The sequence below is a fragment of the Callorhinus ursinus genome, unplaced genomic scaffold (assembly GCF_003265705.2).
Source record: "Callorhinus ursinus isolate GAN/ISIS: 27379988/994484 unplaced genomic scaffold, GSC_fseal_2.0 scaffold25, whole genome shotgun sequence".
In the NCBI taxonomy this organism is placed as follows: domain Eukaryota; kingdom Metazoa; phylum Chordata; class Mammalia; order Carnivora; family Otariidae; genus Callorhinus; species Callorhinus ursinus.
This window is the reverse complement of record NW_027397087.1, coordinates 30,846,714-30,864,422: the sequence shown is the minus strand read 5'-3', so window position 1 is coordinate 30,864,422 and position 17,709 is coordinate 30,846,714. Positions and strand designations below refer to the sequence as shown.

The following is a 17,709-nucleotide window of genomic DNA, read 5'->3' as shown; positions in this document are numbered from 1 at the left end:
CTAACCACAGGGCTCTGCCATCTCTCCGGAAGGAAGATCTGATACTTTCTCCTCACGAATACCCCATGGGGCCCTGGATAAGTCACTGAGTCTCTGTTTCCTTCTCTGGGAAGGAGAAAGTCCTCTCAGCCTGGCGACCTCAAGCTGTCGATACTCCTGCATGGGTTTCGCTGGGAGGAAATGGTGCCCTGGTGTAACATTCTGGGGGCCAGATATTCCAAGCTGGGCACTCCGCATCTTGGCCCCTGGAGTAGGGCCAGGGTGGAGGGTCCTCTCTGAGCCCCATCAGCAGACTCGCAGCTGGGCTCACAGGCCCCTGGAGGCCCCCTGGGAGGACCGGGGCTGGAGACACTAACGAGGAGATCAGGAGAGAAACCCCTCTCCCTGGAAGTAAATTCATGCAGAGAAACTTATAAGCTGTGCATGCAATTTGCAAGCGGGCCAAGGCCCTCAGAGCTTAAATATCTTCCTAGGGGCTATTTATAGTCTTGGGAAAGTTAAGAGTTTTCTGGGTAATGGGAGTGCTGCAGACTCCAGCTGGTCAGGGCCTGCCAGGGACTGGCAGAGAATAGAGTGGGAACCATGGAGTCTTCTGGTGAAGGACTCCAACTTCTAGTGACCACCTGCCCAGAGCAGACAGCCCCAAAAGTGGGCTCCTGAGGTGGGGAAGGAAGAGAGCCCAAACCCCCTTACCTGGCATTTAAGGCTCCCAACTCCCCTTTAAATACCCCCCCTCACCTTTCCCTACACAAACCCCTCCCCCAGCCGCCCTTAGCACATTCTCAGCTCTCAAGCTCCTCTGCACTCCTGTCACACCCTTCCCACCTGGACTGCCCTCACCTCACTCTTCTCTGGTGAGCTGACATGCTCCCACCCCGCAAGGCCCCTGACGTCGCCATTCCTGGTCCCCGCTGCCCTGGCCCTTGCCCGCACTCTGAACCCTTCCCTGGAACGAATCGCCTACCCCCGGAGACCTGGTGTAGTGGACGCCGTAGTGTGCCCCTCAGATTCACCCTTTGGGCCTGAGGCACCACTCCTTCCCCGGCTTCAGGAAACAGGGGCTCCTGGCTGCATCCCTCTCAGTCAGAGGGGGCCAATTCGTCTGAAACCATGCCTCCTTCCCCGGGGCAGTAGATAGCCAGTGCTTGTCGGGGAGGGGCGTGGGGTAGAAAGGTCCTCCCTCCCTTTCTGCTGGCTGGACGATTCCAAGGGCCACTGCAGCTTCAGAGCTTCCTGGCAGATCAGCAGAAGCCACCTTGGTGCAGGATCCCCCTCTGTCCCGTCCTGCCTCCCTTGCCCCCATGGGGGCCATTCTCAAGAGCTCGCTAATCTCCATCTCGGACAATGCTTTCTGGGCAAGCCAGTTTATGACAGCTGGTAACAGAATGACTAAGCAACCAGCCTGGGTGCCAGTAGAGATCAACCGTTCTTAGCGCCCTGACCTGGGCCGAGTTACCTAAGTTCTCCATACGATTGCTTTATCCATAAAATGGGAATAATGCTGAGGCAACAGTCTCTGGCGAGTCTTGTGAGGATTAAACGTGATGATGTACGAAAGCGCCTGATACTGAGAAAGCGCTCAGTAGACATTAACTATGACTGTCTACATTAAACTTCTCTGAGGTTCAGGTTCATGGGGATAGAGTCGTCTTATCTGTGTCATGGGGTCGTTGGTGAGAGTCAAATAATATTGAGAGGCAAAGGGTTGCATTCTGTGCTGCTGGGACCTAATACAGACTCGGGGGTCCAGTTCCACGGGGGCTTTGCCCACCTGGAGCTGTAGTCGGGAAGCCTGACCCTTCCCCCGACTGGTGACAATCACTGTATTAGTTTCTTATCACCGCTGTGACAAACTACCATGCATTTAGTAGCTTAAGGCGACACAGATTTATTATCTTACAGTTCTGTAGGTCAGGTTTGGGTCTCATCGGACTAAAGTCAAGGTCTGCAGGCTGTGGTCCTTTCTGGAGGTTCCAGGAGAGAATCCACTTCCTGCTCATTCCGGAAGTTGGCAGAATTCAGTTCCCCGGGTTGTAGGACCGAGGTCCCCATGTTCTTGCTGGCTCTAAAATGAGGGTGGTTCCTATCTTTCACGGGCCGCTACCTCCCTATGCTGTGTTCCCCCTTCCTCCATCTTCAAGGTCAACACAGGCTGATGGAGGACCGGCTTTAGTCATCTTTCACTTTTAAGGACTCGTGTGATTAAATTGGGTCCACCTGCCTAATCTAGAATACTCTCCCCATCTCAGGGTCCTTAATCACATCTGCAGAGTCCCCTTTGCCACATAAGGTGCCATATTCGCAGGTTCCAGGGATTAGAAGATGGGTATCTTTTGTGGGGGCTGGAGGGGAGGGCATTATTCTGCCTCCCCTAGCCCCCCAGCGTGGGACAGCGTCTGATCCAAAATTCACCTCCTCCTCTTCCAGGGAGAGGTCTGTGCAGTTCCATGTGCCACAGGAACCTATGGCCCCAACTGCTCGTCTCTCTGTGGCTGTAACAACGGTGGTACCTGCTCCCCCGTGGATGGCTCCTGCACCTGCAAGGAAGGTGATGTGCCTTCTTGCCCAATCCCATCCCCCTCAGATGTGCGCACTGCCCAGGTGGGCTGCCGGCTAGGGAGTCTGGGCTGTCCCTGCCTCATCCACCCACACGCAGGGTCAGGGAGCTTAGAGATCAGGTCCCAGCCAAGGAAACCCAGGCCAGGGACTTCAGTAGGAGGAATGTAATAGAGGGGATTAGTTACAATCGCGTTCTAATCGCTGGGGGAGCACACGAGGGGAAGTGCACAAACCAGAGATCACAAGTGGGGGGGAGAAGCTGCTACCACTCCTAGGGTGGGAGGGACAGATGGAGGAAGTGGTGTTCCAGAGCTTGGGAGTGAGGGCCACCTGGTGAGAGCTGGGACGTGGATAGAGGGGCTGCGTGACAGCAGTGGAACATGGGGAGACCCAGCCCACACCACCATCAGAGGCCTTGCCAAGGCCAACAAAGGTGTCTCTCCTGCTCCCCACCTCCAGTCTGTGGGCCAGGTCTCCCGTGGTGAAGCCCACCTGGGAGCCAGCTGAGGGGGAAGCCGGGGATATGCAGCTGCAGGGACCAGCCTCCTGTGACACCGATCAGAGCCAGGGAAGGGGAGAAATGGATCTGAGAGCAAACAGGCTAATGACCAGCCTCAGAACGGGGAAACCAGCCTGTCCTAAGAACAAAGGGCCCTAAAATAAGCCTCCTGATCCCACTCCAGGCAGAGATAGACCTCCGCATCTCAGCTGGTGCCCTGTCCCAGGTGGGATCATGCACCTGCAGCAAGAGCAGTGAGAACCAGGAAGGAGGAGCCCCTCGGGCTGGCCCTAGGTCTCCTGACAGCCCTGCTGTGTTTTGGAGCCGACTCCATGTGGAATGTGTGCTCTAACCCAGTGATCAGAGAAACGGTGGTTTAGGGGGCAGGGACAGAGCTGGGGGAGTAGGCATAAAGCCAGCCGTGCGGGGCCCCGATGGAGAGGTGACAGACCCTTCCCCCCCCCCCCCGCCTCAGGGTGGCAAGGCCTGGACTGCACCCTGCCGTGTCCCAGCGGGACGTGGGGCCTGAACTGTAACGAGAGCTGCGCCTGCGCCAACGGGGCAGCCTGCAGCCCCGCAGATGGCTCCTGCTCGTGCACTGCCGGCTGGCTCGGAGACACCTGCGAACTGCCCTGCCCAGTGAGTGCCCAACAGCCCTCTCCCCCTCTCCCGCAGAGGTGTGCAGAGAAGAGCACTGGCCTCGGTAGTGGGACCCTTGGATTCCGGTCTTGCATCTATAAAATGGCAAATATCTGGCAGGCGTAGCACCCTGGCCTCACTCCCCCCTTGCTGTGCTTGGTCAACGTTATTAATCGACCCTGGCACACTGACCTGAGCCCAGAGGCAGCCTCAGAATCATTCCCAACACAGTGCTACAGGACAGCCCTTACCAATCCCTCAGAGTCACTGTTCCTCGATAATTTTATGATCAGGGTATGAGAGGGCAAAATCAAGCACTATTCAGTGATAGCCACCCAGACTTAATCACCAGATCTTAGTCTGAGAGACAAACACGTTAAACCAACCAATATATGGTATTGTTGAACGAGGCCTGCAGTCCTGGGTTCAAATGCTGACTTTGCCACATCCTAACTATGTGACCTTGAACGTGTTACTTCAGCTTTCTGACCCTATTTCTCATCGTTAAATGGTGAATATAATGGAAGCATCCCATAGATCTGCTGTGAGGATTAGGAGAAATGAGTGATAAAAGGCTCTTGATACCTAATGAGCACGCGGCAGATGTCAGTTGCCACCATCCGTCTTCCCTAGAAACAAAGAACAAATCGGTCATTCTTCACATGTGATCAATGCATTCTGATTTGCAAAGTGCATTCTCATTTACAATTTTAGTTAACAATCACTAACGACACCCCTTTGAGCTTAACCATCAAGAAGTAGGGCAAGACCGGGGTGCCTGGGTAGCTCAGTTAAGTGGCTGCCTTGGGCTCAGGTCATGATCTCAGGATCCTGGGATCGAGCCCCACATAGGGCTCCTTGCTCGGCGGGGAGTCTGCTTCTCCCTCTCCTTCTGCCTGCCACTCCCCCGGCTTGTGCTTGTGTATTCTCTCTCTCTCAAATAAATAAAATCTTAAAAAAAAAAAAAAAGGGCAAGACCATCACCCTCTCCTTCCAAACCCCATACTTCTGTTAATGTAGTCAAAGAATTATTTGGCATGGCCTCGTGGCTATGTGGCTCATCAGTGATAAAAAGTGCTCCCACTCCGCTCTGGCCACAGTCTCTCTAAATCCTCATGGGGCAGAGGCTCACTTTTGTTATCAAAATCTAACAGAAGTGTGTGAAGCTCTGGGAGTCTAGGTCTGATCATTTCTCTGTCCCCTTCCCTCCACAGGACGGCACATTTGGGCTGAACTGCAGTGAGCGCTGTGACTGCAGCCACGCGGATGGCTGCGATCCTGTCACGGGCCACTGCTGCTGTCTTGCCGGATGGACAGGTAGCCACCGCCCCCGCTGCGCCGCCCCCCGCCCCCACCCAGGGCCTGGGAAACCAGGTTCTAGGTGTTCTACTTCTCTTGACTGTTCTTTCTCTTTCTCTTTCACTTCTTCTTGCTCCTTATGCATGCACGTTTCCCTTCTCTCCTCTGGGCCTCAGTTCTCTGTTCCCTACAGTTCAAGCAAACCAATTATTGAACACCTAGTATGTGCAGGCTTCATTCTAAAGGCTAGGGACATACCAGTAAAAAATCAGACAGAGGCTAATACATGGTGAGCACAGGTGCTTAATCTGCATTCTCGGAGGATATGGTCGAGAGGGGGACGGGGACCTTCCGCTTAGCCCAGCCTCACACTCCTGGTCCCTTATATGTGTCTGTCAGCCTATCTCCTAAGCACATGGCAAACCCATCCCACTGCTGCTATCCTGGTCCTCCAAGGACCATCTCTCAGCTGGCTCTGCCCCGGCCTCCTCCTTACTCTCTGGGCCTCCCCTGTTGCCCAGCTGCATCCATTCTGCATATGGTGGCCAGAGTGAACTTCTCAAACCCCAGCTCCATTCACATCAGTTCCTGCTCAGAGTGCCTCAGTGGCTTCCCATGGCACTTATAGAAAATCCAAAATCCTCACAGTGGCCCAGGGTCCCTCTGACCTGGCCCCCGCCCAACTCTGCCACCTCCCTTTTGCCCCGTCCCATCATTCACTACACTGCAGCTACCTGGGCCGACCACCTTCCTGACCCCAGGCCTTTGTGTGTGCCTTCTCTCCACAGGCATTGCTCTTTCCTTTTCTCTGCACCTGATGATGCCCTTCCCCATTACCACCCAGCCAAGACTATGTAAGAGTCCCTCTTATGAGTTCTCGTAATATCCTACACTCTTCTCTTTGCCATACTTACCTCCATTGTCACTGAACAGTCATTTGAGTATTTTTTTATTATCTGCCTCCTCAACTAGACCATCAGCTCTCTGGAGGCAGGGCGGGCCTTGCTCACCCCTGTGTCCACTGCCTGCCACCGAGAGATGACATGGTGGTTAAGAACACAGAGCTGGAGCCAGACTGCCTGGGTTTGTGACCTTGAGTGAGTCCTTTAACCTCTCAGGGCCTGAATTCTCCATCCATAAAATGCAGATAATTATAATCCCTGCAATTATAGGGTCATTTTGAAGTTTAAATGAGTTAATACCTGCAAGTGCTAACAGGGCATGGCGCTGTGCTCTATAAATGTAGCCCATGAATACGGGAAGTGCTTAATAACGCTGTGCTGGGTGAATGCATGCAGTCCCAAGGTGGTGGGCAGAGGGAGAGATACAGGCGTTCCTGGCAGTGTGGGTCTTCAGATAATCGTTCACACCAGGTTGCTGAGCAGCCTCTGTTTTCCACAACCAGAAAGTGTCTGAGCAGCAGAAAGCCCAGGGATATTGCTTCCTCGGTAGCATCTCTGACCTGGCTCCCCTGCCCGGCCTTGTGGTACAGAGTAAGGCTCATACCCTAGTCACTGGCCCCCCAGATTCCTAGCTGGAGCCAAGTGGAAATCCGCTTTAATTTTTCATGGCCTTAATTTCAAGTGAGCCGCTGATAAGATTTTAATGCTAGTGCTTAAAAATTCTGTCTTTGATGGGCAACTTTTCAGCAAGGCCTCTGCTGTTCTCATATAAAGCCAATTTTCCCAAATATGGTCCTGAAGTCATTTCAAAGGAGTGACTGATGTCCTGAGGTTTGTAATGGAAAAGGGGACCAAGGCAGGGAAAGGAGGGGATGCAGGCATAAGACCTGGACTCCCACTCGGTGAACCCTCCCCACCCACCCCTGCCCCAAGAAGTCTGTCTCTGACTTCCCAGCCCCTGGCATATTGCTCATGCCTTGGCTCAACAGTGGCTTTGCTCTGCCCTAAATATGTGCAGGTCTTCTCCCCTTGCCCACACAAACCACAGATTTTGACAGGTGCCACCATGTTTCATTCACTTTGCCCTGTGCATAGCAGGTGTTTAGTAAATGTCTATTGAAGTAAATTGAAAGAAGCTGGGCTGTAACCATATATGAGTTTTTCCCCTTGAAGTGAAGGAACCTCCAAGGTGATCTACTCTAACCTCCTCAGACTACAGATGAGGAAAGGGACTTGTCCAGGGTCTCGGGGCATTAGGGCCAATAGGATGGGGACATGGAATTGCATCGTAAAAAGGAGCCATCTATTCATTCAATTAGCATTTATTGACTCAAGCAATCATCAGGTCCTTAGTTGGCAACTACCATGTATCCAGCACTGTGTCGGGCCCAGCGTTAAATAGCAAAATTCAATAACAGCAATGGTCCCTGGACGCCCGTTATGTGCCAGACACCATGCTGGGCACCAGAGAAGCAAAGATAACCAAGAAGGCATCCTGTCCACCAGGAGCACCAAATAAGGAGGGTCAAAGTGTCAATAAGCCACGTTCCCTGCCTTCAAATTGCTGGCAGGGGAGATGAGACTTATGCATGAAACATTCAAATAATAGGCAGGGACAAAGCTGTATGCCACTGACTACCCAATAGATGCTTGAATCCCTGAGCAGACATCTGGGAGGGCTTCCTGGAGAAGGAGGACCCTAAGCGAACCCTGAAGGATATAGACTGCTGAGTTGCTGGCCTCGTGGCATGGACTTGAGGTCACGCTACGTGGATTCTTAGCCTAGCTTTACCCATCAACATGGATGTGTAGGGAGTCCTGAAAAATAAAGCAGGGAGATTCCCTAGGGATAAGACAGGGAAGGACCTCTGAGGGGGATTATTATCCCTATTTAACTAGGGAAAACAGGGCCTAGATAAGGTAACTGGTGAAGCTATGTCTCTTCAGAAGCTGTGCTTGGAAGACCCTCTCACAGGCCAAGGGGCAGCCCCTTTGAGCACTCTAGTAGAACCGGGGCTCTCCACGCAGTGGGAAACCCTAGACCCTTCTCCCCACTCAGGGAGTGTCTTAACTTCCAGGGAGTTCTTAGAACATATGAAAACCTCCAACAGGGGCCCCACTCCCACAGAACCAGGCCTAGAATATAATAATTGCCAGATCCTAAAAACAGTGAGCCCTTGCCACCACCTGCCATCTGCATGATCACCTTGCAGCCATGGTTCTCAATCCCCAAGAAAGAGAACCCTTTTGGGACGTGAAAACATCTTGAGGGTCCCACACGAGAGTAGCTGTAGTTTTAAATACCCGTTGATTGGGAGAACACTCGATAGCAACAAGCTGCCATGAATTCAAGGGGGCTTTTGCATGCATTGGGTTTCATTAATTACAGCAGGGTGTGCAGACGGGTTTAGGAAAGAGCAGTGTGACCCGTGTGCCTTGGTCAGACTACGTGAGCACGTGGGGCACAGATGGGATCAGAGGTCCCTGTCAGGTGGCAGGGTGCCTCCCGGGAACAGCAGAGTCCCTCGGCCCGCAGCCTGATCCGGGCTTTCCCACAGAAGAATTCCTTGGTCACAGCTCCTGTGTCCCCAGAGAAGGGGAGACGTGAAGTTGTATCCAAAGCTTTGAGCAGCCTTGTGGTTCTCACTTCCTCAGGCTCCCCTCGGGTCCGTGCACGGGCTTTGTCCGGGTGTTAGCCCCTTGAGCACCTGAAACTGCACCGGGCGAGACCTCCATCAAGGGGTGAAGCGGGCCAGCCAGATTCCCTCCCTCCACAGAGAGGCCTCATTTCTCAGAGAGTGGCATCGAAAGCCCTCGCCCTGCTGCCAAATTGAGATGTCCCCGGGAGGGAGGCCAGGGAGGGAATGTGGGCGCTAGACTAGACGAGAGCTGGAGGATGAGTAAAGCCCTGTTGCGGCCCCTCCCTCTCTGCTCTCTCTGGCTGCTCAGCCCTCTCCTCCCTTTCCCACGGGCTCGGGTGGGCTGTACAATTCCAGCCTGCCTCCAAATTGGTCCCACTGCTCTCCTGCTGCTGCTCGGGCTGGCTCTCTTCGCTGGGCCTGAGAGTCTTCCTCCCTCTTTCTGTCTCTTTTGCGTAATCCCTGTCCCTGTAACAAGGCAGACATGATTTTTAAACCAATTCTCTTCTCTGAGCCTCTGATGTTCGCCTTCCCGAGCCGAGCCAGTTTCCTGGGCCCACGCCTTCCGTTCGCCTAATGCAAGTCAGACTGGAAGTATTTCTGCCCAAGAGGAAACCCCACCCCAGAGCTGGGGCCTCCAGCCTCAGGCCTTTTGAAATTCCTTCTTAGCCTTTGGGCTGTAATCACCTCAGTACATATTCGCTCTATCTCAGCTCCAAAAGATTATGTAGGCCTTCTTCCTCTTTCTTAATAGAGTACATCGCAGTGCAGAGAAAACATCAGAGTGCATCACCTCCAGTGACAGTAAAATGTCATTTTGCAAAGTGTTGGTTTCTGTCATACACGTATGTGCACTTATGATCTAAAATCCACGTTCCAGGCAGGGCCACCTGGGTGGCTCAGTCGTTAAGCGTCTGCCTTCGGCTCAGGTCATGATCCCGGGGTCCTGGGATCGAGCCCCGCATTGGGCTCCCTGCTCGGCGGGAAGCCTGCTTCTCCCTCTCCCACTCCCCCTGCTTGTGTTCCCTCTCTCGCTGTGTCTCTCTCTGTCAAATAAATAAACAAAATCTTTTAAAAAAATAAAATAAAATCCACATTGCGCTGAGGGCCATGGTCAAAAGACTCTGAAGAGACCCCACGCACCGTCTGGGCCTGCACCCTAGGTTGGCTGGAACCCAAAGGCCCCGGAGCTCCTAGGCTGACATGGGTGGGCACGAAGCTCACCCCCAGCTGCTGCAGCCAGCCCCATGACAGCACTCCCTTGCCCCACAGTTGGTTTCTGTCAAGCCTAACCTTGGATTCCAGCGAAGATGTCAAAAAGGAAGGTGACCCTTCATGACCTGGTTCCTTCTTGGTCCCACAATCTCATCTCTTGCCATACCTCATTTTGTACTTTGTGGCTCAGCCACACTATGCTGTTTTCTTTTAAGGCGTGATTCTCTCTCCTGCCTCCTAATTTTTGGACAGAGTTTCCTTTACCTGGTAAATTCCTCCGTGGCCCTTAGGACTGACTCACTTTGGGCATCACCTCTTCCTGGAAGCCCTCCCTGACCAGCCAAGCCTGGACTGGAGTTTTCCTCTACATTCCCAGATGCACTGTGCTCACCTCCACCCCTTCATTCTGCAGAGGGCCCCTTCCCATCGTCCTTCCCTCTGCCTTCACTCCTCTTACCACTGACCCAAATTTACCCCCGGCCCACAGGCATCCGATGTGACAGCATGTGTCCGCCTGGTCGCTGGGGTCCCAACTGCTCCGTCTCCTGCAGCTGCGAGAACGGCGGGTCCTGCTCCCCAGAGGATGGGAGCTGCGAGTGTTCCCCTGGCTTCCGAGGAACCTTATGCCAGAGAAGTAAGGCTGAGCCCCCCACCCCACAGATGGCTCACTTTCCCCACCCCTTCCCTGTTGGAACAAGTCAGGGCTGGGCTCTCAGGGTCGGCCCCCATCAAACCCCTCCCTTCTGGTCCCCTCTCTCCCTGCGCTGGCTCTTCTGTCTCTTAAGTTCAGGGCCCAGCCTGGCTCCTCAGTGGAAACTGGACCAGACCACAGCTTCTCTCTGCAGGAAGGGACAGGCCCTCAAAGGTGCAGGGTGGGGACAGCTTTCCCCATACTCTTGAGGAGCCGCCCTTCATCTCCGTGTGGGACAGGACAGGTAGCCAAGCTGACTGGGGCCCCTGAGGCTGCTGACCGTCATCTCCACTTCATCCCCAGTCTGCCCCCCTGGGCTCTATGGCCATGGCTGTGCCCAGCCGTGTCCCCTCTGCGTGCACAGCAGTGGGCCCTGCCACCACATCAGCGGCATCTGTGAGTGCCTCCCAGGATTCTCCGGAGCCCTCTGCAACCAAGGTAGTGTCTCCAGGGCAAGTGTGGGCCGGGGAGGTGAGGCATCCTGGGAAGGAAGCGGCTGGAAGGAGGGGCTGGGGGATTCTCATCATACTCCGTGGAGGCAGCTCCCTGCCTCACCAGGGCTCGGGCCTACCCTTCTGAGAATTGGTCACCACCAGGCGTGAGACGAAGCTATTATGCAGTTAAAGGAACAGGCTCAGAGAGGTTAAATGGCTTCTCCATGGTCTCACAGCTAGGAAGTGGCAGAGCCGAGAAATTCCGACTCCAAAGCTGATGAAAAATGAAATTAGCGTAGATGAGTTCTGCATAAGAAGTGTCCCCAAATGGCTTATGCCAAGTGCCAAGTGGTAAAGGCAGAGGATGACGTGGGAACTCAGAGGGGACAGTTCTGGCAGGAGCTGGAGATGGCAGCTTCCCAGCCCTTCTCCCCCCACACTCAGGCCAACATCGCTGATCCCTCACGGCACACTTTCCTGTCTCAGCGGCAGAATCCTTCGCAACGCCAACTCCAGCCAACCTCCACCACTCAACAGGACTCGGAAAGGGAGACAAAGCTCATTTGCATTGGTGTGCTGCTAAACTGGCTCTCTGTGGGGGAAAAGCCTTGCTTTGTAACATTTGCAAGCAAGTTCCATGATCTGAATGTCTCCACCACGGCTGATTCCGTGGTACCAGGGGTTTGACACGGGTCACAAAATTCCTGAATATTTAACAACCAGTGTGAGGGTAGAAGCTGGCTCCAGCAAATACTGCTGCTTTTTGCCATCCCTGGCTCAGTTAGGCCAAGGCGGTGTAGATTTGGGGGGGCGGCTCCGTGCTATTGCAGGCCTTCTGTGAGGCCTCAGCCTAAGAGGCAGAGAAGGCAGGAAGGCACTGTGGGTAGAGCAGACAGCTTGGGTGTGGACATCTGACTGTCCAGCAGTAGAGAGTGGCTGAAGGATGCCGGGGGGCTGGGTGGGGATGGCAGAGGGAACTGGGAAGGGAGTCTGGGGCCCTCGGGACAGCTTAGAACACAGGGTTACAGAATTTGCACTCTATCCTATAAGGAGCAAAGAGATCTTAGACTAAGGTAAACGTTAAGAGCTAAAAGCAACTTCAAGGTCATCTGTGCAAGAATCTCATCTGGCCTGTGTTTAAATGCTTCCACTGAGAGCTCGCTACCTCCCAGGGGAACAGATTCTTTTGATGAATAATCACCACTGAGCTGGGCTGGCTTTGTAAGTGTATGGGCCGTTAATATGTATGAGTGGAAAGTTCACTCCATGATGCTTTGAGGTCATGAGAAGTTTGGGCCCCAGGGAAGCATATGTGACAGTTTCATTTGCTTGCAGTCCTCCCAGGACAGTTTAATCATAACCTGACACGTCGAGGTTTACTTATTAAACATTGGAGACCCAGCCGTCAATACAGATAGGCTGGGTCTAAATTAGGATCTAAGCAGCCCGAGGAGTAAGTCTTGGATCCTGCGATGTCTGATTTATCGCCCGCTGGTCTAATGAGTATTTTCCACATATAGATCTAATAGAGTTTGCTATTAATGGCAGCTGCCCTGGTTAAGTCTCAAACCTTGTAAAAAATTGAACTGACACTTTCTAATGACCGGCTTTCCAGCGAGTTACAAATTACAGACACTGCTTATGCAGAATCATTAAACATAGATTAAATATAACCGGATGTTTTCTTTTCACCAGCCCCCTTCTCCACCACCCCTTTTTGCCTCACTCTTGATTCAGCTAAGAAGTCGACCAATTAATGTATTAGACTGATCGCATTAGCAGCTCTGTAGGTGAATTTGTCAGCCTTGTGTGGGTGAGAAAGACTTCAAAGATAAGACTGTCTTGTTAAAGAAGCTCAGAGCTGGTTTGGGGGGTATGGGTAGGTGGAGCAGCTCACCCCACCCCCCATACAGGGCCAGGACTGGAGAATGGGCTCCCCAAATCAAGCACCTCCCAGAGGTGGGGAAGAGGAGGCTGGGCAACCTGCTGTTCTGGAAGCTGAAGCTGGGACCTGAGCTGCAGGTGGCGAGGTGTGTGTCAGCCGCCCTGGTAGGAGCTAAGGTTTTTGCCAGGGGAAGCACAGGGCCCCACTATCAGCCAACCCCCACGTCATAGCTGTTAACCACAGCCTGAGGCCAGTGTGTGACGGGTACAGGCCCCATTTCAAAGATGAGGAAACAGGACGTAGAGGGGTCATGCAGTCTGCTCAAAGCGCCTAGCCAGTAAGTGGCAGACCTTCCGAGCTGTGTGACCTTGGGCAAATTACTTAACCTCTCGGTCCCTCCGTTTCCTTATCTGTGAAGCAGAGTTAATAATAGGGAGTAATAATGAAAATATCTAACATTGACAGTATTACGAGGTTGACTGAACTATTTGTGAAGCACTTGAAACAGTGTCCAGTGCATATAAGTGCCATAGAAATTTTTGTGGAATACATAAATAAAATTAAGACCCAAACGCAAGGCTTTAGACTGGAGACCCTGGTGTGCCATGCTGCCTTCATGATCTGTCCCAACCACTGATCATGCCCAGGAAAGGCATAGGGTGGACACAGATCCTAGGCTCCAACTGCCCACAATCTGACCATCTTGTTGGGGAAGGGCTGGCAAGGGGAGGCAGTGTGGCATAAAGGAGCGGGTGCGAGCCCAAGGTTTAAGAGAACTGGGTTCTCTGGGTACGTTGCTTTGCTTCAAGAATCAGTACCTTCCCATGATCCTCCATGTGGCTCACCCAACTGAGGGCCTCGGGGGGTTCAAGGAATTCCTCCCCCATAACAGGAATGCAATGAAGCCTTCTTTGAGGATGGAGGGCTGGCTACAACCAGGCTTTGAAGGGAGAAGGTTGAACTGAGAAGAGCTCAAAGGGACAGGAGTCAGTGATCCCAGCAGAACCCACTGGAAGGTCACCGCTCCTGGGGCCTATTTTGGTATTCCATTTTGGAATACTTCCTGAGTATTTGCTGTGTGTCAGGCACTGTCCTGGGCACTCAGACACAACAAGAAACAAGAGAGCCAAGTGCCTTGCCCTCACACAGCCTGTAGTCTAGAGGGGGACATTCAGAGCTCAGCCTTCCCCAGCAGAACTTGGGAGTTGAAGGGGAGCCAGTTTACTCCCATACGTTCAGCCACCATGCCTGCTTTTTCCAGGCATAGTGGAGAACAAAGACATGGGCAGAACTCAGGCCTGGCCTGAAATTGGCTCACAAGTCACAGTAACAGAAGACCAGGGAAGAAACTAAGAGAGAGTCTGGAAGTTCAAACAGCTGGGAAATAGCTGCCCAGAACAGAGATGATGGGCGAGTCAGGATTAAGTTCAGTTTTAAGTGACATAAAAACCCCAAATACCTGGCTTGAAACTGACAAACATTATTTCCCTTAAAAAGAAAGAAAGAAACGATCCAGAAGTAGACCACTGGAGAATGGCAGGCTAGCTTATACAAAGAGGTCAGGAGCCAGCCTCCTTCTGTCCTGTTCAGCCATCCTCAGCACACGCCTCCACCTCTGATGGAAGGTAGTTGCTTAAACTCCAGCCACCTCATCCACAGTTCTTATCCATAATCCACATTATCCTTCAACAAGGACGAGGAATGGACAAAGACACACATTTCCACTTACCAGAGTGTAGTCACATGGCCATATCCAGCTAAGCAGGAGCCTCAGAAATGAAGTCTTTATTGCAGGTGGCCATAAGCCCAGCTAAAACTCCAGATTCTACTTCTAAGGAAGACTGGATGGTTGAAGGACTAGCAGCCTACTACAGGGGGAGCATGGGGAAGGTAGCATTTTAAAATGAGTCTTACGGGCGCCTGGGTGGCTCAGTCGGTTAAACATCTGATTCTTGATCTCGGCTCAAGTCTTGATCTCAAGAGTCTTTGAGTTCAAGCCCTGCCTTGGGCTTGATGCTGGGCATGGAGCCTACTTAAAAATAATAATAAAATAAAAATAAAATGAGTCTTATAGGCAAGGTAAGATTTCCACAGCTGGACAGGAGGGTCAGGGAAGCCCTGGAAGGGAACAGCTGGAGCTAAGTTCTAATAACATGGGGTGTTATTAGAAAGTGGTGTGTGGACCAGTGGCTTATGTGTCTTGGGAGAGAGGGGTAGTCACCAGGTGAAGTAGCTTAAGTGTTGCTCTTTAGGATCCAGATTTTATTGTGGGGCAGTGGGAGCCACTGAGGATGTTTGAGCAGGGCACAGAAGTGCCATGAAGAGAGCTAAGATTTAGAGAGCTTAAGTTGTAGGAAGCAGGTGGAGGATGAACTGCAGGGGAAATGAGAGGCCGGTGCTCAACTAACACTCAGACCTTGTTCTACAGCAACTCGCAGCCTGGTTGAGGAAACCAGCCCTTGCTTTAGGGACCAAGGAGTGTCTCCTCCGGGGGGGGGGGGGAGAGGGGGAGAACCGCAACCCTACAAGTGACTCAAAGTGAAATACCACAGGGGCTCAGTGGAAGACAGCACCTTGCGAGCCCAGGAGGGCTGTCCGGAGGCTGAGCTTAAGGCTTGAGGAACAGGTGGGATTTGGAGAGACAGAGGCAACGGGTGGGCAGAGACAGTCATCCAACAGTCTAACTGCAGGCCGACCCGGCCCCCTGCACTCGTCCCTCTCCTTCCAGCTACAAACATTGTCCACCCTCGTGCCTATGGGATCAGTGATGCTGGCAAGAACATGGTAGCGGACAGCAGGAGGCTGCGGAGCAGTGTGGGGAGCACTGGATGGAGGGCGGAGGTGGGATTCCCGGCCTCACCCGCTTCCATCCGTGGGGCCCAAGTCAAGCGACTCTACCCCTCTGGGCCTATCTGTGCCTTCAAAGGGATCATTAATTGAGCCTCCAGAGGAATGCAGCTGTGGGCACAAGAAGGGAACTCAATTGGAGAAGGGTGATGGGGCTGTGGAGGTGGGCAGTTCCCACCCAGATCTGGGAGCCCCGGGGCCGTCAGAGCTGTGGCCTGGGAACTTGCAGGGGCGCAGCAGCTGTGGGTGGGGGTCTGAGGAGAACAGGTGGGAGGGCAGGTGCCAGGCTGTCCTGTGCCCACAGTGTGTGCTGGAGGGCACTTTGGGCAGGACTGTGCCCAGCTCTGCTCCTGTGCCAACAATGGGACCTGCAGCCCCATCGATGGCTCCTGCCAGTGCTTCCCTGGATGGATTGGCAAGGACTGCTCACAGGGTAAGCAGCTGCCCAAGGAATGCCCTCCACCAGGAGCCAGGCCCCAAAGCACACCCTCCTCCTTGCCCAGAACCTCTTTTTTGCCCCTGGTGCCTCCACCTCCCAGGACTGAATTCTCCTTCCGCAGACAAGACTATCCACCTGAGTCCCAGTTAAGAGTCCCATAGCTGACGGAATGAGTTATCAGGGTTGATCATTGGCACTATTAACTGTTAGTACGAAAGGTACTGACATTGTTGGGAGTACCATTGTTACCCTACCAAGAATTGATACTCCGTGAGCCCCTGAGCAAGGAGTAGCCCCTAAGTTTGGTTGGGGAGGAAAAGGGGCAGGGACTAGCATGCTGGGGTTTGGAAGTGGGGAAGTGAGGTGAGAGCGGGGCAGTCACCTCAGAAGGGTGAGGGCGTCCCCTGAGTGACCCATGTGAATGATGTCCTGGGCACATAAGCCTGGACAAGGCATTGTAGAGGCTGTTCTTGTAAGGTGTGCCCAGCCTTGTAAGGTGTACCCAGAGACCACACAATCTAAGGATGGAGGCTTAACCTCTGCCCTGTGGAGCACCCTGTCTGACGGGTGAGACAGGGACAGTACCCCTAGGGAGGTCCCAGTTAGATGGCCTGGCCTGAGGGAATTTCCATTCTGGTGGAGGAGACCCAAGTGTCATCCTCAGGGAGCTCAGCAGACGAAAGAGGGGAGTCCCTATCCTGGGAAAGTCCCCATCATGGGGAAGTTAACACACAGTGTTCACACTGTAAACTGCAATGTTTCGTTTACCACACCCACCCACATGCTCCAAATCACAGCCAGTCCCCCGAGAAGGGAAGTTCAGGAGCCCTCAGAGCTGGGAGAGTGGGCAGAGAATTTGGGCTTCATGGGAATCCTGGGTAAGCAGGCCAAGAGGTGAGTGGAGGAATTCTGGGAAGTGTGTCAGGAACGCCAGAAAATACCAGCTGGGTGTATCATGGCATCTTGGCTGATGTGCCATCCCGCTTCCTCTCTCCCCCTTTCTGTCTGCTGCATTCTGCCTTGCCCTCACCCTGTGCATCCCACCCACCCCCAGCTTGCCCACCAGGGTTCTGGGGCCCCGCCTGCTTCCACACATGTAGCTGCCACAATGGGGGGAGCTGCAGCGCTGAGGATGGAGCTTGCCACTGCACCCCTGGCTGGACTGGACTCTTCTGCACGCAGCGTAAGTCCTGCCTCCTGGCCTCCCAGCCTCGCAGCCATTCAGAATCTCATGCTGCGGCCTGCTGGCTGCCTTGGGCATCGTCCAGGCCGGTGGAGGGAGAGAGGAGGCGGGGCCCGAGGGTCCGGAGCTGCCCCCACCCCACCCCACCCAAGGAGTGGGAAACTTAGGTGGATTCAGGGGGTTGAACAGCCCCGTGTCCTGGAAAGTCAGGGCTGTAAGGTGCTCCAGCAATCACCGAGACCTGAGAGTGGGGCCCAGAGAGGGAGGAACAGCCTGTGGCTACACGGCAGGGAGACCCCAGCCTGGCCTCTCATGCTAAGAAGGATTCCTCACAGCCACCCCTACCCTGTCGGCCTGAGAGTCCAGAGTGCAGAGACAGCTGAGGTGAGGTGCTGGGTCTCACTGCTCCTCACCGTGTGCGCAGAGAAAGAGGCAGCAGATGACAGGTTTGGTCCCAACTGTACCGCTGCAGTTGTCC

At 53.6% G+C, this 17,709-nt stretch overlaps 1 protein-coding gene and 1 long non-coding RNA gene across 5 annotated transcripts in view; one reads left to right on the top strand and one right to left on the bottom strand.

Moving 5' to 3' along the window:
• The window catches only part of MEGF11 (multiple EGF like domains 11), a 342,902-nt gene that overhangs the window by 308,058 nt on the left and 17,135 nt on the right, over positions 1-17,709 (top strand). For all 3 annotated transcript variants that reach the window (XM_073877220.1, XM_073877221.1, XM_073877219.1), the window contains exons 11-17: positions 2,428-2,548; positions 3,534-3,697; positions 4,912-5,014; positions 10,240-10,386; positions 10,747-10,881; positions 15,914-16,042; positions 17,103-17,231. In XM_073877220.1, the coding sequence (XP_073733321.1) occupies positions 2,428-2,548; positions 3,534-3,697; positions 4,912-5,014; positions 10,240-10,386; positions 10,747-10,881; positions 15,914-16,042; positions 17,103-17,231 (928 nt within the window). The remainder of the gene's footprint in view (positions 1-2,427; positions 2,549-3,533; positions 3,698-4,911; positions 5,015-10,239; positions 10,387-10,746; positions 10,882-15,913; positions 16,043-17,102; positions 17,232-17,709) is intronic.
• The window catches only part of LOC112833358 (uncharacterized), a 32,869-nt gene continuing 17,023 nt past the window's right edge, over positions 1,864-17,709 (bottom strand). For both annotated transcript variants that reach the window (XR_012373674.1, XR_003210607.2), the window contains 2 exons: positions 4,283-4,326; positions 1,864-2,537 (listed from right to left, as the gene is read on the bottom strand). This is a non-coding gene — a long non-coding RNA (uncharacterized lncRNA). The remainder of the gene's footprint in view (positions 2,538-4,282; positions 4,327-17,709) is intronic.